Raw genomic sequence first — 27,217 nt, 5'->3', positions numbered from 1 at the left:
CGAAACTGCGTCTACACACTCATGCCAACTCTGGTGTTCACTGTGGCTCCTTCTGGGGCGACATATTTCCATGATTTGCTCACCTGCCTGGCAAAATTTGACGAGGATGTTTCCATCGAGGCGACACCTCAGTTTGTGAGTCCCGCCTTGGCTGCAAACAAAGTCATGGCAATCGACTAATGTCCTTGGGGTGAAGTTTCGACTTGCGAGTCTGAATGTTTCCAACACTGCTCATGCGGCGTTCACCCTCAGTTCGTCCTTCTTCGCTAAATACCACTTTTCTCCAGGCCCGCGGACCCCCACAGGGTCTGCATTGCCAAAGAAATGGTCCTGCAAGCTTCAAATACGGGTAAGTCTCTTACCTTATTCTCTTGGATAGACACCTCTGAAACAAGTCAGGCGCTGCTGTCCATCTTCAAGCGTCGCCTGGGCGACCAACGAGACAAGGACACCGCTCTGGAGACTTGCGACTGCGAGCTCCAGGCCAATCCAGACCAGGCAGAATGTCGACTAGTGTTTCGTTTGAATTGCCGGCAGGGTGTCGTCAAGACATATCGCCTGCTCTACGAGCCCGGGGAAATCCTCCAGGCGGCCTTTGATAAGGTCGGGTCGACCAACTACTGGTCGATATCGTCACGGACACTGCGGGACATAGTGGAATACTTTGGCCCCAAAACCGATCAGCTCGATTGGTATTTTCAGAACGGCAAAGTCACGTTTACGAGTTATACGGAGAAGATTCAAGCTGGAAGAGGTATTGACCCTAATCCACTGTCGTCGCTTCTCATTAATTGTGTTGTACAGAAATCCTCAAGCAGCCCATGCATACCTCTGTGGCACTGGAGCGAAAAGATTTCAGCGACTTCAACGTTCAAGAAGGGTTACACATTGGTACTATGGTCAGAGACTTCCGCGCCATCGTAACACACGCCGAGACGATGCATTCACAAGTGACCGCAAGGTATTCGCGAAGCAACCGACCTCTGCAGATCAGTTACGGCGAAAATGGCCTCCAAGCAGAATTCACAATCATGACAAGACGCTCGGCAAATGTCCCAAGTAGCACATCCGTTGCGACAACACCGGCTCGCGATCTATCCATGCGCCCTTCGTCTCGACCTCCTGAAGCACCAACTCTCGCCTCACAAACCTCGTCGTTCAATTCTCGCCCTCCAAGAAGTGCAGATACCAGAATGCCGCCTCCAGCACGCAGCTCTTTGCACAATCGAGATCAGCCTGCACAGACAACATCTGAACAGGCAGATTCAGGAGACTCTGCTCCTGGGCTTGCTGCAGCACCCGCGCCTTCCATGAGCATCGACCCACACAGTCTCTTCATCCCGGCGGATGACGACGACCACCAATGGGACGAACCTAACTTTGAAGAGGAGCCGGACATTGTGACGTGGGACGAAAACGCCGACAACGCTGCGTCGGCATCAAACTCGTCGCGGCGCATTCGCGATTCCGAGTTCCATTCTTTTATCTCGACAAGGGAGCAAGAGCAGCAAGAGCGGACGACTCTGACGAGGTCACGTTTTCCAGCAGAGATTGCTCCGACTCAGCGACTTTCGCAAGTAAAGGGGATTTTTGACTGACCGAAGCGACTGTTAAGACTCACCCGTCTTTCATCCCGCAAACCACGAAACTCGTGGCACAGCCTGCAGCCACGTTCTTCGCGACAATGTCCTCGTCAGGCGTCGGCAGCGGAATCAGATTGTACCGGTCAATCACATTTCCTCTGTCGTCCAGCGTCTCGCCACAATTGCCATGCTCACCCCATCCCCAGGCGATGACTTGGTTGTCCATGGTGAGGGCGATGCAGTGCTCACTTCCCGCTGCCACGTTTTTGACAGCCGGAAGCGTAGAGGGAGGAAGTTGGCCGTGGTTATTTCTGCCTGCACTCTGCAGCTGGTCAGGCCGTGCTCGCGAGAGGATGTGAATCGAACTCCAACCGGAAGTGACCACATCATCTGCTCGAGATATTAGACCGGGACCCCTGCCGTCGAAAACCCTGGTATCTCCCCAGGTCGCCGGCTCCTTGCCTGCCTTGATGAAGACTGTGTACTCCCTACCGAGGACCACTTTCTCCGGAACCCAAGGCAGGAGATCCTCTCCGTGAATCCCTAAACCAATGTTTCGGGGAGACCAGAGAATCTTCTCCGTCTTGAACTGTTCTCCGAGCTGGCCTTTTCGACAACTTCCCCATCCGTAGACCTGCCCGCTTGCAAGGAGGACAACGACGTGCGCTAGGGAACCCACAATGTCAATGATGTCGATAGCTTCGCCACGACGGGTAACTGAGCCAGCGTCGAAGATCTCCCTGACCTGACTACCCGTAGAAGTCATCTTGGGACCTAACCCGAGCTCGCCTTTTGTCCCGGTCCCCCAACCCACGATGATCTTGGAACCCAGGACCGCGAAGGAAGCGTCCCAGGTGGCAGCAGCATCAGTGATGACCCCATTACATCGTCTACCGGTGTCTGACGATGCCGCTGAAGAGGAGAGGATATGCCTGGTGACCTCTTCAAAAACTGCATTGGATGTAGACTCGCGTTCGGCGCCCGGGTCGTCAGAAGTCAACCCTGATTTCCCGGCCACAAACAACCGTCCATCCGTCGTGAGGACGAGACTGTGGTTTCCGCCCGCGACAATCTTTTTGACACTCAGTGCCTGAGCTGTCACCGGCAGCGCCTCAGAGTTCGAGCTCCCGTATCCATGTCCGATCCCATCTGCATCTGAATGCGAATCTAGATGTGATACCTCAGTCCCATCGCCCCTTCGACTCTGCCGCTGCCGCTGCTTGAAGGAAAAGAGACACCGCTCCGGCCGCACGACGTCTCTAGTATGTCCGACCCCGAGCTGTCCAGAGCCGTTGGAGCCGAACGCGTACATGACGGGCATCTTCGCCGTCGCCATCGCCTCTGTAGGAAGAAAAGAAAATCTTGTGCCCAGAAGCGGTGAGGAAGCGGACGCCCCTGGTTCCCTTCCCCCTTGGGGATGTATGGGGATTGTTCACGTGTGGATTCAGAATTAGATCATAATCGCAAGCATAATCAGATCGTAATCGAGGTCAAGTCATGGAGACTGAGGTTGAGGTTGAGGTTGAGGTTAAGGTTGAAACTTTTTTCCAAGGTTTTGAGACGAGAGGTGCCTTTCTCGATGTTTGTATGGAGGCAACAGTTGAGTGGGATTCGGGTCTCGAGGTGACGAGGACGATGATGGCACGGCTCTTGGCGTGTGTGTGTATATATCGGTACTTAGATATGCAATAATACCTCGGATTCAACGCCATTTACCTCGTACGCGTATACAAGCCGTTAATACAAATTCATGTGTTCATTGTCTATGGAGGTAGGTACTCATGAGTCATAAATATGTTGTAACACATGGAGGCGCCGTAACCGCCACCCAGACACCTCGTCAATACCAGCCACCCAAGGAGAGGGTATCACCAACTCTGGACGGAAACGTAAAGGACATCAAAGACGGACGACCGTCTACAAACCTCTCCACCAAGCTGTCCGCTTGACGCGAATCTGAGCCTTCAGCGGTGTATTGGCACTGGAATCACCCACCAGCACATCAAAGGCATCTTTCTCCATCACCCACGCATCCCTCGCCTCATCCCAGAAGCTGGTGGCGTACTTCTTGGAAATCACAATCTCAACCTTCTCGCTCTCGCCAGCCTTCACAAAGACCTTGGTGAAGCCCTTCAATTCCTTGGGAGGTCTATTGATGCTCGGGTTTTGCTGAGCAACGTAAACTTGGACTACTTGCGCACCGTCCAACTCGCCAGTGTTTGAAACCGTAGCAGATACCACGAGCTCAACATCGTCGTCACTGACAGATACATCCTTGATCTTAAAGGTGGTGTAACTGAGACCGTGGCCGAAAGGAAAGGCGACTTCCTTCTTAGTCTTTTCATAGAACCGGTATCCGACATATACATCTTCCCCATAGATGGCTCGATTACGTTCGGATTTGTAGTTGAGGAAAGCCGGGTTGTCTTCGTTCTTGATTGGGAAGCTTAGGGGCAATTTGCCGCTGGGATTAGTGTTGCCAAAGACAACATCTGCAATAGCATTGCCTGTCTCGTTGCCGCCGTACCAAGCTTGGAGAACAGCAGGAGCATCCTTCAGCCAGGGCATTGTGACGGGTGTTCCAGATTGGATGACAATAGCCGTGTTGGGATTGACGGCGAGAACTGCCTTGACGAGCTCGTCACTGCCAGGTGGCAGGTCCATATCTGTCCGGTCGTAGCCTTCGGACTCCCATTCACCATTCAGACCAACACACAGGATCACTTGGTCGACCTCTTTGGCAAGCTCAACGGCTTTTTCAACTTCTGTCTTGATTTCAGCTTTGCGCTCAAGTCCCACCCTCAGCCCGCCAGCGCCAAATCCAGTCGTACCGGGGCTACTGAAAGTCATGGTTGGAAGTGTGCCGAAGGTCACTTTGATGTCGTATGTCTGTCCCTTTTCTAGCGCCATTCTTCCAATCTCCTCTGCGGTACCGGCACCGAAGAACGAGTTACCCGGCCGTTGATGGGTCTCGTTATCGACAACACATTTTCCGTTCACAAAGACTTTTCCCGTGCCGGCGCAGCACAGACTGAAGTCGTAGTCGGTCGTCTCTTCAGGGGTGAAAGTGCCATCTAATTCGAGCCAATAGAGAGATGACTTGATAAGAGGGTGTTTGTAATCGACCAGAAGGATGTCTGACTTGTTCACAAGCACCTCATCAATTGCCTTGCGATTCGTCACGGATGCGGGTTCCAGGAAGACCCTCATCGTCAAGCCATTTTCACTCTTCTTGGTCTTGGTTAAGCGGGTCATGAGCGGTAACGCTTTCCAGCCCGGTGCACCGAGAGCATACTTCGCGTCTGGCACTTGTTTTCGAATTCCATCGAGGGGACTGATAGCATAGTATGGCAACAGTGAAGCTGACCCACCACCACAATAGGCTGCATAAGCCGCATTGGGGCCAATGATGGCAGTGGTTTTGTCCTTCTTGAAAGGCAGGATGTTGTTTTCATTCTTCATTAGGACGATTCCATCAGATGACAGCGCACGAAGAAGAGCGGCCGTTTCGGGGGTGTCGACCGTGGTTTCGGGCGCATTTTCTGGGATACCAAGAGACTGGACTTTCTTGACCAGCTTCAAGACCTCGCGAACTCTGTCATCGATATCAGGCAGCGTAAGCTTGCCACAGCCCATAGCTTGGTTGACTAAGTGTCCACGGATATAGGTAGGACCGGGCATCTCAAGATCGAGGCCTGCTTTGATCGCCTCGGTGGTTGAGTAAGTTCCGAACCTGTCTCGGTCAAAATTTGTGTCTCGAGTATTACAAAGCTGGGACTTACCAGTCGCTCATCACGAGCCCGTCAAAGCCCCATTCGCCACGAAGAACATCCTTGATCAATCGTGGGTTCTCACTCGCATGCGTGCCATTGACCCTGTTGTAAGCAGTCATGTAGCAATCTGGCTTGGAGTCCTTCTGCGCAAGCATGAAAGGCATCAGGTAGATCTCTCGTAGGGCTCGTTCTGTCAGAATGCTGTCGATGGCTTGTCTCTGGTCCTCTTGGTCATTGCAGACATAGTGCTTGATCGTAGCAGCAACGCCGGTCGATTGGATGCCGTTTATAGTTGCAGAACTCATGGCGCCAGCCAGATATGGGTCTTCACTGAAGCTCTCGAACCCACGACCGCCCAACGGTGATCTTTGCATGTTTGTCGTCGGGCCGAGAATGACGGATGCTCCCTTGGCGATGGCCTCAGCACCCTGTAATGCTCCACCTTTTCCGACGAGCTTGGTGTCCCATGTTGCTGCGAGTCCAGTGCCTGTAAGGTATCAGCATCACAAAGGCGCTCGGTGATGAAGCGTAGCTGACCACAAGGAAGACAGGCAGCAGGAACCCCATTAAAGAACCGAGTGCCACGAACACCATTGGGACCGTCGGATACTCGTATCGATGGAACTCCCAGACGGTGTACGGGAGCGGTGTGCCAGAAGTCAATGCCAGACAACAAGGCGACTTTCTCTGGCGTGTTCAGTTGCGAGAGCACGTCTTCGACATCGAAACTGGTCTGGACAGGTAAGGACCCCATTTTGATGGTGTCCTAGGATATGATGGAAGAGCACAAAAGATGGAAAATGACAACTAATAGATGGGGAGCTAATCAAGATTCGTAGACCTGTATAGATGCGGCAGGGGAGGGGAACGTATTATATGGAACTTTGGACTGCCAATAGTGACAATGCCCAGTGATGATTCGACAAATAGTCAACGGAGACACTAATGGCAGAACTTCGGCTCGTCAGGGAAGGAAACTTCACGGACGTGAGATTCGTCGATAGCAGACGGAAAGGGCCATGTTTGTATGTCTAGTTAGAAGTGAGTCCCCGCGGCTCCCATACGGCCCATACCTTCCTGGCTGCTACACCAGGCAGACACATCGGTGGAATCCCGAGCATTGATCGGCACCATCATAGACCCGTAGCTGCCGTATCCCCCAAACAGGATATGTGATGTCCATAACCTTGGGAGAGCTGAATCGTGAAGTCTGGGTCCCGGGATGAGGCCCACCAACTCCATAAAAGGGTCTCTAGGATCCTCGGAGAGACACGCCCCAGGTCGAGTCACGGAGTTTCGGGCTGACCGAGGCAGAATTTAGTTACAAGACACATACACGGGAGAGGGAAGAAGGTGAAGACATTGGAAAAGTTCTTTCGGTATTGGAGGGACGAGATTGCGCAGAATCATCACCGTTGCTATGATTGGTTTTCGGCTCATCTTCGGCACGCTAGTGACCGTCGGCTGCAGGATTGGCATCAGTTGCTCGGATCGCAAATCTTCCACAAATCAAATGGGAGAAATCCACGGATGGGGAACAAACCACTTGGATGACACAGCCACTGGGTGGCCACCTGTGGCATCGGATGAGTCTACAAGTACGAGTACATGTATATCGATTGCGATGGTGAGCATGTATCCGCGTCCACGGATGTACGCCTGGCTTTGTTTCCGGAAGTATGTATCTCGTGGTAGACGTCCATTACCGGTCGTCAATCCACTCCGAAATTAGTACATATTGTCACAGACAATAAACCTCCCTCCCGCACAGCGAAGCGACATTTCTCGGCATTTACATTCATTATCATGAGTCTCTCGTGTCTCTCTCCAGTCTGGTCCTTGAGTTAGGTTCCTGTCGTATCCAACTCCACAATTCTCCAGGTGATACCCTTGACGACAATCTCATCTCCGAGTTTCCTGCTCCCGTCGCATACCCACATGCATGGCATGAAGATCCCACTGTCGCAGGGCGTGTTGCTGCGCCAGTCCTGGACCCAGCTTGATGCATCATGAGCGTCTCTTTCGGTCTCAGCGCCACTTCGCGTCCATCTCTCTACCAGAACGGTATTTCCTTCTTCAGACTGACCTTGTTCACCTGTGCCCTGGCGCATGATGCCTTGACAGTAATTGCCTACCCTAATGATGATCCCGGCTGCGTCTTGACCCTTCCGATCATCTGACAAGACGTGCGTCTTCGCAACAACGCAGCTTTCAGGGCCAGTCCCTGCTGAATTCACACCCGTGGGTGGCCCCGTCCAGTATTCCTTGTACATCTCGTCGTTGCCCGTGCGAGGGTTCTGCATCATCCCCACTTCCATACAGTCGCCGTTGGGGAGGAGAAATAAATCCCCCTCATCGACGATGCCCGGCCCCTTTGAGTCGATGTCGTGCTTCCACACACTGTGCGCGGAGTAGGGCATTGAGACGGTTTCGCCCTCGAACGGAGAAAATATCGTGTGGGACGTTCCGGAGAAGGCCCAGAAGGATGGGTCCGACGTTATTGGCTTGGACAACTGTCGCTTGACAGGGAATCTGATGTCGATGAAGGACGATTGGATCGATGTCAGGACGAGCGTGTCGGTGTCTTCATAGGGGGGAGTGTAGCCCTGTCCGTAGCCGCCATGAAGTTAGAAATATGGCCAATTTGGGTCGCAACATCACACAAATCTCGAGTTGGACTGAATGCCCTAAACACACCAAATTGCCTTTTTGATGGCCACAAGCCAGGAAACTCGCGTCCACCGTCTACCATCGCGGCCTCAATGAAGACTTACCCACGCAATCCCTTTCCGCACCGAGATGGAGGGTTTCTGCAAGAAATCCTTCTTCCATCGAGGAAGCACCGCCTCTTCCACCTTCTTCTCGACCTTGCCAATCGTCCCCAGCCTCTCACCTAGCAAGCCGAAGATCTCCATGATCGCCAAAGGTCTACACACATCCAGCCCAGCGTGGGAGGGAGGGACAGCAAAGTGTCGATGCGTTCCGTCGATGTTCCGTCTTCAGTCACGAGCAAGAAAAAGTATTGAAAAGAATCAAAATACTCATGGTCGCGGTGATGTCCGTTGCATAATATTCGTGTCACTATCCACCTAGAGTCTTATATGAGTCTCCTTTCTTCTGGCTCAGGCCTCGACTCCAAGAGTGCGCCGAATCTATAAACACCATTGTATGAGGCTCTGGATCTCATCCTCTACAGATTGGCGGGCAGTTCGTTGGCTCAGGCAAGCTGCCCACCGCGCTAACCACCTTACGATGTAACGTGTAGCGTATGGACCGTACAGCGCTGAAGGGTTGGTCAAGTCAAAGTGGCTCGTCACACCGATCTGAAGCCTGTTTGGACATCGAGGCATCCACCTTCCTCCATCCGGCGTCGCCTCACTGTCCGCACCCAGAATAGTGATGAACAGACGAGGTGCTCTGGTGACTAAGGCCCGTCCGTAATGAGGTATTCCGGCCCTTTGGATCCAGACATAAGTTCATTTCACCACAAAATCAATCCAAATGTCGTCAAAGCACTTTTCCTTCCAGCATGCCACTTCCCCGGCTCGAAAAGATTCCCATGATGCCAAACCCCGAGTAAAACAGTGCCAGAGGATATGCCACCAAGCCCCTCATGCCTTTCATTCTTCCCACACTGACAAACATCCCAGAACTGCTAAACGTGGACCATCCCACCGCCATCGCCGTCATGATGTATCCCATGGCCGTGTCCATAGGCAGCAGCACCCCAAACAAGGAGGTGAAGACAAGAGGCAGAAAACAGTACCCCAAAACACTTGCACTTCGCGAGTATGTGAGTGTGCTAGAGAAGTGGCCTCCATGACCACGGCCGCCGGGCCCTTGCCCATGATCTCGCTGGGCTTGCGCCATTTGATCTGAATCATTGGGATCGATGGGCGGTGTCATGAGCGCGAACATCCAGTGCAGAGCTATAGATCCAAAGAGCGCAATGCCGTAGATGTAGCCGTAGAAGAATTTTCCCGAGAGAGCGAGAAAGGTTCCGTAAAGGATCAGGAACAGAAGACCCCCGTAGAGATCACTGTCGTCCATAATGTGGGGTGAAGGACGCGTCCACGGATTCAGGACTGTGAGGGTCTGTTCATGCCATAATCAGTTCGATCTTCTTTTCCCCCGAGGTCTTGTATTCGCAGCGAGTTACCTTCGTTTTGATATGTCCGAAATTGACTCCCAGCTCCTCCATCAACCCGGGCTCTCCTTCATACCCCTCGGTTCCAAATGCGGCGAGCCAGCCTGTTCTTAATCCGCCAGAATCCCCCATGCGACCACTAACACCCTGCATCCCGGGTCCACCTCCAAAGCCTCCTGAGGAGCCTGCACCATATCCCGGATATGCGCTTGCGGTGTTACTTGTACCACCATATCCACCGTAAGAGGCCTGCGATGGCGTGGTGTGGCCGGAAACGTTTGAGTAGGAAGAGGGATAGAACTGAAGGTTCGAAGCAGCGCCGCCTGCGCCTGCACCAGCGCCATAGGGTTGGTTGTAGTATGACATGCTTGACTTGGGCCACGCAGGCCGTCGAGTATGTTGTGGTGCAGGTCCCCGTGAGATGTTTAGGGGTCTTTGCTCTTAGAGCCCGGAAGAGGAACAGCTTGAAGAGAGGGCTGCAACTGGCAGACGACTCGTCAATGTCTTGCGAGGCGAGATGTATGGTCTGTAGAGTGCTGGAGGGGATAAGATTAATTATTTAGGTACACGTTTGCAAATGTGTTCGGAGTGCCTCGAGAACCAAACTCCGCTGTGGAGGCATTCTGACTGGCTGGTGCCCAACCCGACGCCTCTTGGGCCAGTTGGCCTTTCCTCAGCCTCGTTCCGTCTGCGGAGGATTTCATTTCCCCACGGGTCATTACTGGCCATGCTGCTCATATGTACAATTTTGTCTAATGCTGTTACAACACTACAGGAAGTTGATACCAATACCGAAAGACACACCCTTTCTGGCCTCTTCCTGTCTCCGAACGACCAACGGCAATGAGAAGTTGAGCTCAAACCGCGCCACCGGATGCGCATAGACCAGCCCTATTCCAGCTGACATTGTTGGAAGTCCATTCCCCAGCTCCGAAAAAGCGTCTGTAACGCTTTGCCGAACTTCTTGGCTCGTCATTGCACCCTCCTTTTCTGCATTCCTTATTGCCAGTAACCTCCCACCGTTGATAAAGGCCTGAAACCGTAGAGGCTTATCCTTTCCAACTTTAGGGAGAGGAAAAAGAAGATTGGCGCTCCCAGCTGCATAAATGTCGCCCCCTACTGCATCCGGACCATCGTGAGGCCCTAAGCCCGATAGTCTGAAGCCTCGAACATCCGTGGGACCACCCAGCTGAAATCGGTCGTTTATCCGTGACATTTCTGGATTCTGCTTTGATCCCAGAGTCAAAGGGTAGAGCAGGCCGGCACGGAACCCGGTCGTGAAGCTGACACCGCTGTCGCCCTTGATGCCTGGAACCGGTATCGACAGTGCCGACTGAGTCTCAACTTCACTTTTTAAAAACGCTGCATCACCTTGCAAGGGGCCCCATCCTGCCAGTTCCGCGGACGTTTTGGCATAGTAGCCTCTGGTTGGTAGTAAGGCGTTGTCTCTTCGGTCCGCCATCCACATGTGAGAAATGCTACTCTTGAAAGAGTCCCCTGCTTCGGATCTGACAGTCTGTGAAGCATTGGGTGCGAGCCCGGTCACCTGTCGCCAGAAACCGTTGTACCCTATTTCATGAAACGACGCGGCCGAACTTTGCCATCGCAACTTGGTCCAGCCTCCCTTCAGCACTTCTTCGTGGCTGGCGAAGATTTTCTGTGTCGCGCTTTGCAATCCACCAACCTGAAATCGCAGATCGGGGTTGCTCAGCACAGGGGTGTCGAAAGTAGCTTGGTAGGAGGAGCGTGTGCGCGTGCCGATGGACGCATTTACGTCAAGGGTTTCTGCACCGCCCAAGAGATTCCTCCATTGCACATTTGCATAAGCTGACCCTTCTGCGTTACCAAGATCTGTTCCAGTCTTTGCAAAAATCCGGCTTTTCTCCTTCACTGAGTAGTATATGGCAATATCGGTAGGTGTAGTTGTCGGGTCAGTCTTGGAGGGTTTGTCGAGGTAGACTGAAATGGGGTCGTGATAGATGCCTAAATTACAGTAAGACAAAGCTGCGACAAGAGCCAGGGTGTTACCGTACCAAATTTCCTCAGCTTCTCAGCCGTTCTTGCGACTTCATGTATGAGCTCAGATTGAGTATACGGTCGGTCGCGGTTGGCGCTCAATAGAGGGTTTACCACTGCTCCGAGGAAGCCATGTCTCGTATTCTGAGTTCCAAGGACAGTCACTGACGACACGGTCGTGGGTAGAGTCGAATTCTGGTCGATAAGGTCTGCAAGACGCTGTTGGCCGAGCTGAAATGTGCGATGTAACCGCTCATTGATAGCCTTTTCTCGGGTTTCCAGCTCTGTTGTGTCGGCTTGTTTCAACAGCTGGAAGATGCTTTCCTCCGACTCATTTGAAGCTGGGTTTGCCATTGAGCCCGGTCAGCGGGCAGGCTTCACTTGCGACTGGTGATGAAGATCTCCGGGGAGAACTGCACTATTAATGCGGGAGCTGTGCTGCGAAAATGCACAGGTACCTTTGTTGACCCACATGCTGCGGATGGTGATCGATTCTCGGCAGACTTGCCCTAATTCAGCCCTCTACAAGTATGAGGTAGCTAACCGCCATCTGACTGCGCAATGCTCGCGTGTCTTTGTCGTTCACTCTCATTCACTTAATCTCGCAGCTTTATCACACAAGACAGTTGATTCTCCTTTTGTCCTGCGCTGTGGCATGTTATCATACTGATATTCAGTCTTTTACCGACCCTTTATCATCAGGATCCACCCGGTCGGCGACCACTCTTTCACGAACATGGCCACCAAAGCCGCCCATAAACGACTGATCCGGGAGTATGAGGCAATTCAGCGTTCTCCACCACCATACATACAAGCACACCCAAGTGAAAATAACATACTAGAATGGCATTATATTCTGACTGGGGCCCCAAATACACCATATGGTAGGTTCTAAAGTTCTCAGCATTGAACCGAATAGAGTCACTTACGCTCTCTTTGCCAACAACAGAAGGAGGACAATACCATGTAAGCAATCCCGGGCCTACAGACCGGTGCCAGGCTGGCGATTCCGCTGTGTACAATCAGGGTGGATATTAATGGCAAGTCAGGGTACTTTAATTTTCCCGCCTGACTATCCTTTCGCTCCGCCTGCGATGTAAGTCGTCCCAAAGTCATGCGACGGATCTTTATCCCGGTGCTGCGGCATTTCTATCTCTGACAGAACTTTTGGTCGACTAACGTACATTAGTCGAATGCATACTCCCTCAGGCCGGTTTCAACCTTCTACGAGGCTCTGTTTGAGTATTTCCGACTATCATCCTCAACTATTTAACCCTGCGTGGTCAGTGTCGACCATACTGATAGGGCTTATGTCATTTATGAACAGCGAGGAGATGACAGCAGGGAGCATTAGCGGGTCGCCTGCCGAGAGAAAATGGCATGCAGCGAGGTCAAGATGGTGGAACTCTACTGGGGGCGGCTCAGCCTCCAAACCCGTTCCCGGTGTCCAGCCGACTACAAGGGGGATCAATAACATCAAAGCAGGGGACGGCGGGATCAAATTCCGGTTAGAATTCCCTGACGAGGACAAGGAAAATTGGGTTTGGATAAAAGAGCATCGCATTGATCCAGCCACTGGTCGGATGCTTCCCGACGAAGAGGGCGAAGAGATCAATTGCTCGCCGGAGACGAGAGCCTTGCGACGGATCCTGGGAGGGAGCACCGGAGTCGGAGTCGTGGTCCAAGGTGGCCAGGCTGCGAGGGATGCGGGTCAAGGTTGGGTCTGGAGAAACAAGATGTGGATTATAGCGGGCGGCATTGTCGTATATTTCATGCTAGCAAGGATTTTCGGTGAAGAGGAAGGTGTTCTGTGATGCAAAAGATGGAGCACTCGGGCGTAGACCACACCTGTTATTTGGTATCCAACGCAGGGATTTGTTCTGGGCACTGGAGAGTGGCAAAAGATATGTCCAAACAGGCACGAGCGATTACTTAAGTTTTTCTCGAGTCAGGTCACTTCGAGTCCGCGGCAGGCGTACCAAGCTCTTCGGCAATACTTCGGCTAATAAAAGCTGAAACCCAATCGAACAATTCAGCTGCTTTGGCGAACTGCGCAACAATGGATCCTGTCAGTGAAGTTCCCACCCACAACTCAACTCAACTCACACACACGCCTGTTCTGAAACGATCCGATGTCACGCAACCTCTAGCATCGTTCGGGTAATCCCCAGGGACGACAAGAGATGGCATATGCTGACTGGAAAGGGGGCTAGGACACTCACCTCCCGGGCGTGTGAGGCGTCTATCTCTGCATTTGATACACTGGATAGCCAGAGCAGCACTCATGCCAACTGCCGGTTATTCATTCGTATCAACTTGACCGCTTACCTGACAATCGGATAGGGTACCCAGCCACTGTTACACAAGCCTAGAACCCCCAATTAGATTGCCGGAGTCCGCCGGGCATGCTGCGAATACGAACGACGGAGGCAAAGGAACGGAGTCAACCCGATCCCTGACCGAGCTGGATACAGAGAAGTCCTACTTTACCATTTTCTAGAACACTATTCAAACCTGCAACGCAGCCAAGGGATGCCGTACGCCTCCCGGGGCTCTCCCGACCACTTTGCTGATGACACCGGCCTTTGTTGTGCCAGGTGTTTTAACCTCGCCTACCCATGCTTTGCCAAACGCAGTCCACCCGTTGCAAGGTCGCAGCGATGGATCCCAAGGTCGGTGTCTGTCTTTGTAAGCAGGTGTCCGCGCAAGCATTGGTTGAACGTTTAGTCCGCCAGCCTGATCACAATACTATTCAACTACAACAGCTACCTTACCACTCGATATTCCTTGATAAAACCCCCTGTCGCCGACTAGCCTGAAGAAGCTCTTACCTTCCTCGTCAGAAGAAGCGAGGTGTCAAGGAGGTCTGCTCAGGTCATTGACTCCGAATCCTAAAGAGTACGTAGCAGCAGTCTGCAAAGGGTCTGACAAAGGCGATGTTGATCCTGCTAGGTCTTGAGTTCGAGCGAGCTCCACCACCTCCTATCGGGCCGTTCCCAGCAATTCGTTCGTCGATTAGCCTCATGCTCCTATTTGACTTTAAGCAAGTTCCGAGGTCTATTCCGTCCAAGGAGGGGGCCGGATCGTGGATCTTGGGTTGAATTGCACGTGGCTGCGGAATGGCAGGCACACGCTACGTCTGCATCTATAACTTGACAAGCGATCCTGTTGGGGACACCTTGACGGTGGTCTCCCACTCCTGGAACCCTACATGTCCGCGTCAGCATGCAATAGCTTCTTGGTGGACTCAGCTATTAAACTGATATGACATTCTGTGGTTGCGTTGTCGCCTCCCACAAAACCGAGAGGCCGTTTGTTGGGTCAGCCCTCCCCCTGAGCTGATGGACCTAAGAAGATGCGCCGTGGCTCGCATGGTACAGGTATGGATATATCCGCAACCGGATGCAACTGTCGACAACACAACTAACCACTCCCTAGACTCGGCTGAAGGGTCTCGCCCACCAGACCCTCAAGCCGGTTCTCCTACCAATTTCACCTTTGTGCATCAGGCTGAGGACTTGGTTTCGGTGTCTCACAGAAGAATCAGCAATAGAGAGCAGCGGCATGCTATCCGCTCCCATGTCATGCAACGCGTTCGCCAGGTGGAGTTGGCTCAAGGGAAAAAGAGGCCAATTGGGCGCCACCGTCCCAATGACAGCGGCAAGTCCAACGCTCGAAGCGAATCTACTCACTCTGAACCATCCTTGAGCAACGAATCAATCGACCGCAGCGCCAGTAGTCCAATGATCGGTCCTGGGACTGATATACTTCGGCATACGCAGTCTCCCCTTCCGTCCCCACGCCTCAATATTACCCCAGCTGCGCAATCCTTTGATCCATTTGATACCTTACCGATAAACAATTTGCCGCGCCAGACTTCAGAAAGTTTACTGCAGTATTGTAAGTTTATCGTGTCAGCCGTATCGATTGCAAGACCCTAACAGTTAGTCCAGGCTTTGATGTGATGCTCCCCCTGTCGTTCTGTGTTGAGACGAGGCAAGCTCATGCCAGACTTGCCCGGCAACAAATGGTTATGCATAGCAAGATGTCGAACCCTGCCACATTCCTTGGCTTCATGGCCACGACTGCAGCTCACCGGGCTGTCTTCTATGGCAGACATGAAGACCTTGCGCCTGCTAATGCCAATGCAAATGCGAACCACGATGACCGCATCCTCGACCCAGACTACATCAGAGTGAAAAATGAAGCAATGGTGGCCGTTCGTCGGACGTTCGAACAGCGCGCGGATGTAGATTACCAGATGGTCGAGGCCTGCTTTGGGCTGATATCGGCCGCTACAGTCGTGGGCAATTTTGCAGAGGCTCGAATACATCTAAACATTCTCGAGCGTTTAACTTCACGGATGAACTTGCCTGAGGAGACGATGATGTGGTTACCACTGTCCAATGTCAAAGTCTCGGTTGGACTACTTGTGCGCCCTGTCCTTCCGCTACTGTTCACGCGCGAACCTTTACCTGAAGAGATTCTAATTCGTGCTGATCAGCATCTTCCCGCTGAGATGACTCGCATGGGACGGAACTTCAGGGAGCTGCAAAATATTAGCCGGCCCTTGAAACTACTCTTCACTGTCTCCAGTGACATATGCCGTCTTTGCGAAATGCAGACCACACCTCGTGGACGCCCGTCACCTGCAGAAACCCTGAGCTTGCGGCGGAAAGCAACTGAGGTAGAATATGATCTGCTGGCATATCCCTATGAAACAGAGATTTTCTCCCGCAACAGCGACAACGAGCCAGAAATACCAGCGTTAGAAGGTGTCGTCCGCCTCGCAGGCCTGGGAATGCTGTCCGTTGCACCTCACACAATCCTCGCGGCCAGCGGGATTGGGAGGGCTCTGACTCACCATCAGAAAAAGGTATTTGAAAAATGGATGCGCGAAAACCGGTCTGAGGACGCGGACGAGGCGATGGTCATCTGTTGGGCTCTCTTCGTCTTTGTCCAAAACGCCCTGAAGCAGCCGGAACAGATGTTCTTCACAGACTCGCTGGCGCAGGTAGCCCAGGAGCTGGGACTCTCGACCTGGGAGGAGGTCGAGCAGGTCATGTTCGGACTGCTGTACATGCCGTGGCTGCAGTCTTCCATCTGGCAAGGCATCTGGGCGGATGCTTGTAGGGTCAACGACTCGACTCGTCTACATCAACACGGGATTCAATAACACTGGTCCAGTCTGGATGTGCGCACAGAGCCACATCAGCATCAAGCCATGTTCGGTCTCGCGAAAACAACAAAGACTGACGGACCAGTCAACCGCCATCTCGCGCCCCTGATTCCCCCTGATGGATCCATGCCACCCCCATTGCGCGGTTCAATATTTCAAGCGGTGCGCCACAGGCCATATAATAACCGATATCTCACTTCACCATTTCATTTCAATTCATTATACCCCCGGCAAGAGTAGAAAGCCAGCGATCGGAAACAGACCGAGTTATCTTTACAGGGAAGGTACAGACAGACGTGGAAACTGGCCATGATTCGTGTACAAGCTATTCTACAGGACATTATTACATCGCTATGTTATAGAAGAGGAGAGGGTTCCAGGCCCTACTGGAAGATGGGACCCGACACATGAGACCTGGAAGCTGCAAGATACCAAAGGGCCGTACAAAGCCAGACGTTCATAAAGGCTCAAAAGGCGCCCCACTGAACTGTGTCCCATTTAGAGATCGCTCTCTTGCCGCGGAATTGCAACCCCGGATCAGGTAATAAGAGACGAACCCAGAAGAAGCCAAACTGGGCAAGATTATCACATCTGCGCCCGGTTCTTGTCGTGTCAGTCATGGCAATCCGCTCGGGGCGTCAATCATGATCAATTCTCCTTTGTTCGTGCTGTGGCCTCCCTTGCTGCTCCCCCTGATGCTCGATGCCACACGTCCCCTCCCCACCTCATCGCCCTCTCCACAGCCGCCGTCGGTGTATCCAACGCGGGTCGAATATCCAAGTAAAAGACGGGTTGGCCTGTTTCCTGTTCGACACCCCCTCCGTAATAGTCTATAACATAGCGCACCTCTTTCGTCGACCCGTTAGGGAGCTTCCGCGAGATGTACCAGTCATGTCGGTCAAAGGGAGGTTCCTGGGAGAAATGGTCCGGGAAGACTTTGCCAAGCATCTGTAGGATTCGAGCCTTGGGCGAAGGTTCTTTGGGACGGCCTTGGAAGCGGATGAGTGTTGGTTTCGACTCGTCCTCCAGAGAGTCCGGATTTAACCCAAGGGCTAATCGTCGTTGAGCGGCGTATTCCTGCCTCGCCCGATCGAGAGTAATGGCCTGTTCGCCCCGCGAACAAGTCTCCCACCCCTTCCATAAGCCTCTGCCGAAGATCCGCTCCCACTCCTCGATCTCTGCCCACGCTCCCTCGTTTAAGAAATTGTGCACGGCGACCATTGCCTCGACGTGTTCTGCGGGGGTGTCGGTGTAGCCTTTGCGCAGCATTGCGTTGTACATCTGCTGTGGGGAGGGATACTCCCAGTTCGACTGCGAATCACTGCGCGGAATCGAGGACAGTTCCCGGTCAAGAGGCAAATGTATTGATTGAGGGGAGTCTTCAGGGCGACTATTAGACAGAGAGGGCATGTAATTCAAGGGATTGAGCTTGGATAGTGTTGAAGAGGTCGATGGCGGAGGTCCTTGCTCAGGCGATCGAGTCTGACTCGGTGATTCTGCCGGTTGATGTCGCAACGGGTGGTTCGGAGACTTGACTGGGCATGATGAAGGTGTTGACGATGAGGGATCGAGCTGTGGTGGTGGAAAGGGTGTAGGGTTTCCGTTGTCTGCCTTGTGCATCGGACATCCTGGCTTTAGAGAGTTAGTCGTTCAACCATCGTTTGGATATCAAGATGCGAAGCATACCGGAGGAGCGGCGGCGGATGGCTGCGCTGTAGGAAGTGCGCTGACTTTGGGTGCGTCGGCCCAGAACCAGCCCATTTTTTCTCGTTGGAAGGACTGACACCTGGACAGAATGCGAGGATGATGAAGTTGTGAATACAAAGGAATCAGGTCGTGAATCTGGAGGAGAGAAAAGTGAAAACCGGAAGAGAAATCATGAACCCGGACCCAAACTGCGGCGACAAGGAAGACTTCGGTTTCGCTTGAATTGCTCCACTTCGATTCGCTGTCTGGCTGTCCAGTTCCGTTCGCAACTTTCCCCAGCAGCGCGATTTGGAGATTTCGTCCACCCACCAGCACCCAAATTGAGCGAGGAGAGACTGCGCTTGGGTAACAAACAACTTAGCATACAATCTCCGTTCTTTGCGCTCCTTTAGAAACACAAGGATGCCAGTCTGTCCGTAAGGGTGCGGCTCATTGTGCACCGCTTTATCCCGATTCTCGTCGCCTGACTCCCGGCCGCGCAACTCGTCCCTATACCGCCGCGCTTTACAAACGACACCAGTCAAGATGGCAGAGGCTAAGGGCTTCAAGCAGGACATGGTCGTTTCGATACGATATCGAAATGACCTGCCTCCACCTCCCATGCCTCCAAAGTGTAAGTCGCAGATGTCCCGACAAAGACTGGGATCTCGATGCTAACACACATTCGCAGTTCTAGATATTGACACTGGTGGTTTGGCTCAATACCTCACAACAAGTTATGCGTCGGGTCTGGCGAAGAGAGAAGAACCAAACATTGAGGTGGACGCCGAAGGTGGCATGCCGATAGATATGATCGGTGTCCCAGGCTACTTTCTCGGCGACGAAAGCGCAATCATGGCTCCCGAAGTCCAACCCGTGCTCGACGCTGCCGACCAAGCGTTGTTGATGTCGTTGGATCAACTGAAGAGCCAGGGTGCAAAGAACAACGTCTCATTCTTGCGCAAGACACAATACATGACCTCTTCACAAATGGCCCGGGCAAATGATGCTTTCATGCGGGCAAGTCCTCGGACTCAAAAACCCCAGACACCCAAAGCAGCTCCTGTGCCTGTCACCCGAGACGATCCAGAAAATATCAAGCGACAGATTCAGAAAGGCTTCGACCTGGCCTATCCGGACAGCATCCCCTTTAACCCTCCAGAGGCTAAAGCGAACCCCATCACTCCCCAGGAACGAGACGCCTGGAAGAATCCCGTCCATCCCGATAACCCCAGACTCAAGCCTGTGGACTTCTACCCCGTCATCCCGGATCTGGAGACCGGCACAGATATGGCCTCGAATTGGCAAGCCCTCAAGTTTGACAAGCCACCACTACCGCCCTATAAAGGGAGAAGGGATGATCGGATTGATGTTGGTATATTAATGGCTTCGGAGAACGCAGCTCTGATGCCAGCTTGGCGAGCCGCGAAAGAGGCCTTTGACAGAGATCCTGAAAAATTCGCAGATCCCGGGCCAGAGCCATATACATGGTCTCTCTCCGTTCCTAAACAGCCAGACTCGACCTCGCGCATACGGCAGCTGTTTGACGACTCAAATCCTCGAAAGGACGATCCCAGCCTCATGGGACCACTTCTGGAAGAATCCGCCGACGGCTCGTTACGTCTACCCTTTGAACGTGTTCGTGTATATCCCAAAGCCACGCAAGACACAGTCGACCCACATCGCATCATGGCATTGTCACTGGTCGATGCCAATAACCTTCCCCGCGGCTCCCGCTTCCGCAAGCAAGGCAACGCGGCGTATTACTATCCGATCCTCGAACGCGTGAAAATGAGAGCCGATAGAGGTAATCTCTCCGGAACGCGCAACAACAGCAACAACAACAACAATGCAGACGACGATATCCCCGACCAAGTCATGGTGCTCTTCAAAGAGCCCAACGCAAAAGAACGACGCTCGCGCGCCGAATTCAGAGGGGAATACGACAGCGCATTCAGAGATGAATACGAGGAATTGACCCGGGAAGCGCAGGCCGAGGAAGAAGCCGAACACGCAGATGCGATTTTGCAGGAGCAGGGCGAGCTCCACGAGGGCGCACAGGATGTCAGCATGGCGGAGGTGGAGGACGCGGAGGCCGCCGAGGTGAGCATGAACAACGGGGCTCCTCGCAAAGACCGCGCCGACGACAGGAATACACCTCCACCCGTGAATGGGAATGCAGGTGTCGCAACGGACAGAGACGCCAGTGTCGACGAAGATGCGTATGGCGAGGATGAAGAGATGCGGGACGATTGACATTGACGGACGGCATGCTACTTGCCACCATACTGTGTAAGACTTGTAAGACTTTTTAAAAACACCATCCATGTTATCTTCGTTCTGGGGGCTAGCTAGGCAGGTGGCTGGGTCACAAAAAGCTCAAACGAACCAGCCATGATGAATACCACGGGTTCAGGGGAGGGGGGCCTTAAGGACACAAAAGGACAAGAGACAAAAAAGTCAAAAACTGAAATCACATTTCTGGCGTGTTTCCCGCCTTTCTAGACATGAAGAGGTACGATTTACTTTTTTCCCCTGGCCTCGCTTTGCCTCAATCTCGTTTCGCCCGGCCGCGCGTAATGGTCGTTAAACCGTACAAGACACATGGCGCTGGGTTTTTCCGTTGCAGCAGATCGGGTAAAAGAGGACGCGCTGCCTTGTACAATAGGTACCTCACTTTGTGTCTGATGATTCCCACTGAAGAGGCGGCGGGGAACGCACTCTGCTTCAGAACGAAGCCTTTGGCAGGCTGAAGTTCGGGGAGGTGTCATGTCAACCATAACTTCAGGTTGGAGAGGGTTGTGAGGCAAACCTCCGGGGGACGTGTCCCTCTCGCTCTCTCCGGACACGACATGACTCATGACATCTTTGGTGTGGCGCTTGCTCTCGTGCTTCTGGAACGAGCCCGTCTTTGCGTAAAATGTTGAGAACACCTCCATTTTCTTCTCACACCGTCTCTGCCCAACCAGGCCATACCCCGATCGTGGTCATCACCTGCGTTGTTTCCCCTTTATCTTCTTGCTTAGTAGGATCTTGCTAGATTCCTTAGATACCAGTCCACCAGGCGTCGGCCCTGCTTCGCCTCACTGATATGAATCAAATCACCCTCAATGGCGTAATCCAGCCCCTCTGAGCTTCCGTTACCCAACACACCCACAATCTCGCCTTCCAATAAACCACCCTCGGTCCAGCGTATTTGCCGACAACTTCGCTGCTTGTTCACGAGTAGCCAGCTGCGAAGCTTTTCGGGCTCGACCTCCAAGAAGCCGGCGAGCTTCTGAATGCTCATTGTTGTGTAGAGTTTCAGATACGATTTGATCAGGGGGTTGAAGAGAGTGTTGCGGACTTCGTCCATGAAGATCTCAGTGTGGTGATCAACAGGGTCGATGTTCAACGAAGGGTTATCAAAGTCCGGTGGTGTAGGGGTGATGAATTTTGGGCATGCGGATTGGAACAATTCTTTGAAGATTGGCAAGCTTTCTGTGCCCCCACGTTGCAGTTTTGCAAACTTCTCGCCGTATTTTTCGCGAAGGGCCGTGTGGATGGAGTCGTCCAAGCGAGTGGGCGCAAAGGACACACAGATGGCGATGAGAGCGTACATTTGCTCGGTCTTCTTTGCGATGGCGTCGAACTGCCCTTGATTGGGTCCTTTTTGGAAATTCTTGGTGCGAGATACGTACACCAGGATGTGGCTGAACATGCGCACGGCGTCCGCATAACGACGAAGCATCATGTAAGAGAAGCCGACATAATAGTATGTGTTCAAATGCGCAGCCATGACGCGGGCAAACATGGCTTTCTTGTTCATTTCGATGTCGTCCAGGGTCTTAAGGGCAAGACTGAAGTCTCCAAGGAGACAGTGCACTCGCAAAAGACCGATGATGGAGAAGTATCCAAGCATACGGTAAAGAGGACGTGAGCCGTACTCGCCCGCCACTGCCATGGGATCTTCGCCTCTCTTCGTGGCAGCAAGCTGTTCGTTGATCTGCGAACGCTGGATCAATGAGTACAGGACGTTAAGAACGCTGTAGCAGCCCCATGTGTTTGGATTGTCTCGCAGAATTTGCGCCTCTTCTTCCGTAGGTGCAGTGCGGGCGACCCGGTTACGATAGCGACAGAATGATTCGAATTGGTAGATGAATTCATCGATCACATCCCAAGCCCAGTAGTAGGAGGGCGTCTCAATTTCTACAGGGCCATCGGAGTTGAGGATGTAGTGGAAAAGTGAGCAGTAGTTGTCATAGCTTTGAAATCTGAGGCATTATTAGTCCCGTTCCTCCCAAAAGACATATCCCAACAGAAACAATATCTTCTGGGCGAAGAGAATCAGACTGGACAACTCACTTGGTCTCCAAGCTCGCTTGGAACTCCAGAGGAGCCGCGGCGGCTTCAAGTTGCGCTCGCAAATCTGCTGGTCCGCCACTGATGATCGAGTCTCCGCGCTCCAAGTCTGCGCCCTCATCATAGTTGTTCACTTGCTCTTGATAGTCTGCCACGAGGGTTTCCTCCTCTACATCCTCGTCTGGGAATGCGTTACCGTTCGCGTAGGACATTGTGGGCGAGGGAAGAAATCTTCGAAGAGGGTGTTTTGATCCAGGCGGAGAGGAGGACTGTAGATGAGGGAGTCACAGAGAGGGAGGAGCCCATGCACAGTACTTCCCGTGCCAACACCTGCCCCGTAGTTATTGTGGTCGAAGGAAGTAAAATTTGGCAGTCTCCTCGAGGTTTGGAGAATTGAGAAAGATGTGTGGGCTCAATTCAAAATCTACTTTAGGCTTAGCGCAGCCTCGTCTCCATGACGTCTGACGGAGAAACCTCAGTCGGAAGCCTCGTCAAGGGCACCAACTTCCAGAAGTACGGTCATCGTAACAAGGAGACACTGCGTCGTGTTCTTTGACCAAATACTGGGTATGAGGATAAACACACAATGGCGACATCCTATGAATCGTTCTCACAGACATTCAAAGTTGCTTTGATCCAGCTTCACCCCAAAGTATGGTCCTTGTCTTATCGGTGATAACTCCTTGATATATGCTTGCGTGAAGCGCTGACTTTGACGACTAGCCTCTTGACCTGGAACACAACTTCAACGCTGCATCGACTTATATCCGCGATGCTGCCGCACAAGGGGCGTCGCTAGCAGTGCTGCCCGAGTACCATCTAACATCGTGGGTCCCGGAAGATCCCCAATTCGCCGTCCTGGCCCAAACTGCTTATCAATACGTGCCCAAGTATCAAGCCCTGGCCCGGGAGTTGAAGATCAATATTGTTCCGGGGACAATCGTCACCATTGATCCGAAATCGCCGCCTCCCGCAGCCAGCAACGGAACGTCCGCAGACTCTACCAAACAACCCGTTCTCCTCAATATCGCCCCTTTCATCTCCTACACAGGCGAGATTTTGGGTAGTTACACGAAGGCAAACTTATGGATCCCAGAACGCACAGTTCTCACGTCGGGTCCGGCCTCCGTCAAGGTCAATCAACATCATCTATCCACAGAGGAGGGCCCACCGCCTCACCTAGATCCTCATTCAATGATAGAAACTCCCCTGGGACCTGTGGGAATTGTGATATGCTGGGACCTAGCGTTCCCTGAAGCCTGCCGTTCTTTGGTCCGTCAGGGTGCACGTCTAATCATCATCCCCACCTTCTGGACGAGAGATGATCTGACCCCGGAAGCGAGAGCATACGGACCAGATGTGGATCTTCAGTTTTTGAGTTCTGCCCTCATTACGAGGTCGTTTGAGAATACTTGCGCCATTATTTTTGTCAATGTGGGCGGCCCAAAGTCGGAGGGGTACGCCGGGTTAAGTCAAGTGGTGTTGCCGCTTGTTGGGAAAGTCCCCGGATCGTTTGACGATGGAGAACCAGGAATGAAAGTTGTGGAATGTGACATGAGGACGGTCGACGTGGCCGAAGAGAACTACAAGATAAGGGAGGATCTGAAAAGGGAGGACTGGCACTATGGATATAGCCACGAAAGATAAAACGAGAATACGGACAGCATTGATAGCTGTCGGGAAGTTGAAGTCATGTCTTAGAATTCCTGCAATTCAGGTCAAGTCAACTCAAGCTCCGCTATCGAGAAGCGTATTCAACGCCGCCAATGGTGGCAATATGTTATTCGTGCTCCTTGTACCTCGGCGGTTCCGATGTCTCTCTCAATAGTACGACTGACACTAAGCACCCAATGCCACACTGTGGAACCTCCGCCGGTGTTTGTGAAAACAGGTACCATCAACACATGTCATTATCCCGTCTCTGGTATCAACTAGCCTATTGTGCCAGCAACCTCGAACACCAACTCTTGACCTCGCCTGAGAACTCCTAGGACTCCTCGGACTCATCAAAGAGCACTGCGAAGCGATTGTTGTGGAAGACGCCAGCTGGATTGACGGCTGATGGGTTCTGCGGGAGATTGAGATTTGCACGTGGCAGTGGTCGAGCACATTCATCAGGATAGAAGTCAATCCTCGATCTCATGTATTTCTGCCGCGAAAGCATGCAGTTCTTTGCTGTGTGAGCCGATTTAATGCTGTTGAGAGATATGTGGGCGTGACCATCTCTGAAGAAGAGGTCAACAACATCCAAGTGATGGATGTGCTCGAGATCTGCTCGAATGCTATCTTCAGTCATTTCTGGGCTGGCGGAGCGAATAACGAGGTTGCGAGTACGACTGAGCGATTGGACGAAGTCGGCAAAGCTTGGTTGTACCTGAGTTTGTCGGTATTCCCATCTTATGTCCACCTGAAGACTGTTAGCAGCTTGCAATGGCCATTTGTATTTGGTCTCTGCTGACCCTATTTCCTGCGACATAGATATCGTTTGTCTGTGCATAGCGATAAAAGTTGTCCGCTGCTTTCGGGTCCACGAAGCTTACGTGGCAAGAGCAGTCCTGGCGTCGCAAATACATTTGTAGAATGGCACCACCCCTGAGAACCTGGGTGATGCTGTGAAGTGTCGTGGCAGGTGACAGTCCTAAAATGACAAGTGATCGTCTTGCTGTCGTCATACCGTCACGATTCTGCCTGCTCGATACTCCCACCACCTCTTGCGTGGCATTTCCCTCAGCGTATTGAGGTGCATCTTGCACCGTAATTCCTGGATCAAGGTGTGCCTGCAAACCAGCAGCGTGCTGGCGAAGGTGTGGGATTTCGGTGGCAGGGGCTGGAGGAACGAAAGAACGAGCTGTGTGCATGGGCCCGGTGCCCGGTGCACCGTTTTGGCTTGGTTCGATCGCGTTGACATTGGTCGAGTTGAAGTCGTTCGGAGGTGTCAGTGGACGATTGATGCGGCTCAAAGCGTCCAGCAACTCGCCGGAGACTCCTGCATTAAGCAATCCCTGCACCAAGGAACGAAACTTATTTCTTGTGTCGAGCTTTGCCTCTGTTAGAACTGCGCGTGGCCTCGACTGACAGGAGAACTGGAATGCATAGATGCTCACCAATGACGCGTACTCCGCGGTAGGTATTGTGATAGACTCTGCCATCTCATCAAGTCTGTGGCTCGCCATGTCGTGGTCGCGCAAGTGCCAGTGATGAAGGGTGGGAGAGTGTCGAGACTGGGGGGTTTCAAGGAAATTTCCAAGATTCAACTTTGGAAGGAAGTGGTACCGATAGGGATGTCCCTTCCGAGAGGACGAAGGAACCAGGAACAGCTGTCCGTTCAGCTGCCACACCCAAAGGTACCATTTAAACCTTCCTGAAGCATCAAAAGAAAGCTTTCCGACCAGAACCAGCCTTGCGAGGACATCGAGTCGCTCGCTTCACCTTCCCTGGTTGTTTTTAGCAAAGAATGGCTGCAACATGGGGCACAGGCAACTCACTTGCAGATTTGGCTCTGATAAATATATATATGATTCAATGTCAGGGTTGCTCGTCGCTCGCTATGGAGCTCAAACGGGGCATCCTCCTACGACATTTAGTTCGGCTTTTGTCCGAACTCTTCTCCGTGTTCTTTCAACACCGAATCCACCATTTCGATACTGCCCCTGATCAATCGGGCTCGTTCTTCTGGATGAAGGTCGAGGAATTCTTGGAACTCTTGGAACCATGTGTCGTCCTTGGCCGGTCCCTTGCCATCATATCCGACACACATCTCGGCCAGGATAGCGAGCGCCAATCGGATGGCCATATCACCTTCATACCTCTGGGGAAGCTCAGTCTGGTTGATTGGGCGGAATATTGACTCGGGGTCATTTTTGTCGATTGCTAGAGCAAGGCACTGCATTCGGTCCTCAAACGTCCACCACTTGGGTAGGATTTTTGCCTCTTCCGCCAAATCGAGAAATCGTTGGAAGTCATCAGATGCTTTGGTTCACAGAATCAGTAACGACCACCAGCAGGATTTCCGAGGAGGTTGTGCTCACCGTCGCCCTTGGCCCAGACTAAGCCGTCGATTGGTTTGCCTGGAAAATAAATACCGTGGTCTTCATCCCGGGATAAGTGGTCTGTCTCGACTCTTAAGCGGTAGGCATCGATGATGAGTCGAAGAACTTCGTCGTGGCCATAGGATGAGAGATAGGCGTTTCGGTCTCCTTTGCCCTGCACCATGTTGCAAAATGACTTGTGCTTGCGCCAGTGGGCTTTTTGACATCTGGCAGCGGGTCAGTAGATTCATGCTGACGATACAAGCAGACTTACTCTTTGGAGCAGTAATCGACCAACAAACAACCGTTGCATCGCCTCAGAGGTTTCTGGAATCCCAAGGCCAGACAGTTTGCGCAAACTGACAGTTTCTTACCGTGCATGTACTCATGCTCGATCTGTCCGACATATGTCACGCCGCATATAGGGAAGGTCTTTATAGGGGCAGCCATTGCACAAGGAGATG

At 52.6% G+C, this 27,217-nt stretch overlaps 14 protein-coding genes across 14 annotated transcripts; 5 read left to right on the top strand and 9 right to left on the bottom strand.

Annotated features, from left to right (window-relative positions):
* Positions 1–21: 21 nt before the first annotated feature.
* On the top strand, positions 22–1,581 carry AYO21_01835 (hypothetical protein; the record flags this gene model as incomplete). Its single annotated transcript, XM_022651817.1, has 5 exons — positions 22–135; positions 197–349; positions 400–754; positions 805–1,471; positions 1,566–1,581. 5 exons carry the CDS (start codon positions 22–24, stop codon positions 1,579–1,581), a joined length of 1,305 nt encoding a protein of 434 aa, XP_022515935.1.
* Positions 1,582–1,617: 36 nt separating this feature from the next.
* AYO21_01834 (hypothetical protein) lies at positions 1,618–2,919 on the bottom strand (the record flags this gene model as incomplete). The annotated part of the gene is made up of 1 exon (XM_022651816.1): positions 1,618–2,919. One exon carries the CDS (start codon positions 2,917–2,919, stop codon positions 1,618–1,620), a length of 1,302 nt encoding a protein of 433 aa, XP_022515934.1.
* Positions 2,920–3,500: 581 nt separating this feature from the next.
* Positions 3,501–6,110, bottom strand: AYO21_01833 (hypothetical protein; the record flags this gene model as incomplete). Its single annotated transcript, XM_022651815.1, has 3 exons — positions 3,501–5,316; positions 5,366–5,843; positions 5,894–6,110. The coding sequence occupies 3 exons, from the start codon at positions 6,108–6,110 to the stop codon at positions 3,501–3,503; spliced, it is 2,511 nt and encodes an 836-aa protein (XP_022515933.1).
* Positions 6,111–7,200: 1,090 nt separating this feature from the next.
* Positions 7,201–8,271, bottom strand: AYO21_01832 (hypothetical protein; the record flags this gene model as incomplete). Its single annotated transcript, XM_022651814.1, has 2 exons — positions 7,201–7,962; positions 8,131–8,271. The coding sequence occupies 2 exons, from the start codon at positions 8,269–8,271 to the stop codon at positions 7,201–7,203; spliced, it is 903 nt and encodes a 300-aa protein (XP_022515932.1).
* Positions 8,272–8,863: 592 nt separating this feature from the next.
* Positions 8,864–9,869, bottom strand: AYO21_01831 (hypothetical protein; the record flags this gene model as incomplete). The annotated part of the gene is made up of 2 exons (XM_022651813.1): positions 8,864–9,451; positions 9,516–9,869. 2 exons carry the CDS (start codon positions 9,867–9,869, stop codon positions 8,864–8,866), a joined length of 942 nt encoding a protein of 313 aa, XP_022515931.1.
* Positions 9,870–10,272: 403 nt separating this feature from the next.
* On the bottom strand, positions 10,273–11,873 carry AYO21_01830 (hypothetical protein; the record flags this gene model as incomplete). The annotated part of the gene is made up of 2 exons (XM_022651812.1): positions 10,273–11,486; positions 11,537–11,873. 2 exons carry the CDS (start codon positions 11,871–11,873, stop codon positions 10,273–10,275), a joined length of 1,551 nt encoding a protein of 516 aa, XP_022515930.1.
* Positions 11,874–12,829: 956 nt separating this feature from the next.
* On the top strand, positions 12,830–13,333 carry AYO21_01829 (hypothetical protein; the record flags this gene model as incomplete). The annotated part of the gene is made up of 1 exon (XM_022651811.1): positions 12,830–13,333. One exon carries the CDS (start codon positions 12,830–12,832, stop codon positions 13,331–13,333), a length of 504 nt encoding a protein of 167 aa, XP_022515929.1.
* Positions 13,334–15,564: 2,231 nt separating this feature from the next.
* Positions 15,565–16,695, top strand: AYO21_01828 (hypothetical protein; the record flags this gene model as incomplete). Its single annotated transcript, XM_022651810.1, has 1 exon — positions 15,565–16,695. The coding sequence occupies one exon, from the start codon at positions 15,565–15,567 to the stop codon at positions 16,693–16,695; it is 1,131 nt and encodes a 376-aa protein (XP_022515928.1).
* A 651-nt stretch (positions 16,696–17,346) lies between these two features.
* On the bottom strand, positions 17,347–18,459 carry AYO21_01827 (hypothetical protein; the record flags this gene model as incomplete). The annotated part of the gene is made up of 2 exons (XM_022651809.1): positions 17,347–18,330; positions 18,385–18,459. The coding sequence occupies 2 exons, from the start codon at positions 18,457–18,459 to the stop codon at positions 17,347–17,349; spliced, it is 1,059 nt and encodes a 352-aa protein (XP_022515927.1).
* A 471-nt stretch (positions 18,460–18,930) lies between these two features.
* On the top strand, positions 18,931–20,640 carry AYO21_01826 (hypothetical protein; the record flags this gene model as incomplete). Its single annotated transcript, XM_022651808.1, has 2 exons — positions 18,931–19,018; positions 19,076–20,640. The coding sequence occupies 2 exons, from the start codon at positions 18,931–18,933 to the stop codon at positions 20,638–20,640; spliced, it is 1,653 nt and encodes a 550-aa protein (XP_022515926.1).
* Positions 20,641–21,406: 766 nt separating this feature from the next.
* Positions 21,407–22,937, bottom strand: AYO21_01825 (eukaryotic translation initiation factor 3 subunit L; the record flags this gene model as incomplete). The annotated part of the gene is made up of 2 exons (XM_022651807.1): positions 21,407–22,637; positions 22,729–22,937. 2 exons carry the CDS (start codon positions 22,935–22,937, stop codon positions 21,407–21,409), a joined length of 1,440 nt encoding a protein of 479 aa, XP_022515925.1.
* A 374-nt stretch (positions 22,938–23,311) lies between these two features.
* AYO21_01824 (hypothetical protein) lies at positions 23,312–24,372 on the top strand (the record flags this gene model as incomplete). The annotated part of the gene is made up of 2 exons (XM_022651806.1): positions 23,312–23,377; positions 23,449–24,372. 2 exons carry the CDS (start codon positions 23,312–23,314, stop codon positions 24,370–24,372), a joined length of 990 nt encoding a protein of 329 aa, XP_022515924.1.
* Positions 24,373–24,712: 340 nt separating this feature from the next.
* AYO21_01823 (hypothetical protein) lies at positions 24,713–25,898 on the bottom strand (the record flags this gene model as incomplete). The annotated part of the gene is made up of 2 exons (XM_022651805.1): positions 24,713–25,132; positions 25,185–25,898. 2 exons carry the CDS (start codon positions 25,896–25,898, stop codon positions 24,713–24,715), a joined length of 1,134 nt encoding a protein of 377 aa, XP_022515923.1.
* Positions 25,899–26,305: 407 nt separating this feature from the next.
* Positions 26,306–27,203, bottom strand: AYO21_01822 (hypothetical protein; the record flags this gene model as incomplete). The annotated part of the gene is made up of 3 exons (XM_022651804.1): positions 26,306–26,694; positions 26,754–26,980; positions 27,028–27,203. 3 exons carry the CDS (start codon positions 27,201–27,203, stop codon positions 26,306–26,308), a joined length of 792 nt encoding a protein of 263 aa, XP_022515922.1.
* Between the last annotated feature and the right edge of the window lie 14 nt (positions 27,204–27,217).

The sequence above is a fragment of the Fonsecaea monophora genome (assembly GCF_001642475.1).
Source record: "Fonsecaea monophora strain CBS 269.37 chromosome Unknown Scaff7, whole genome shotgun sequence".
Taxonomy (NCBI): Eukaryota; Fungi; Ascomycota; class Eurotiomycetes; order Chaetothyriales; family Herpotrichiellaceae; genus Fonsecaea; species Fonsecaea monophora.
The sequence above is the reverse complement of the archived record's forward strand: the minus strand, read 5'-3'. Positions and strand labels throughout refer to the sequence as shown.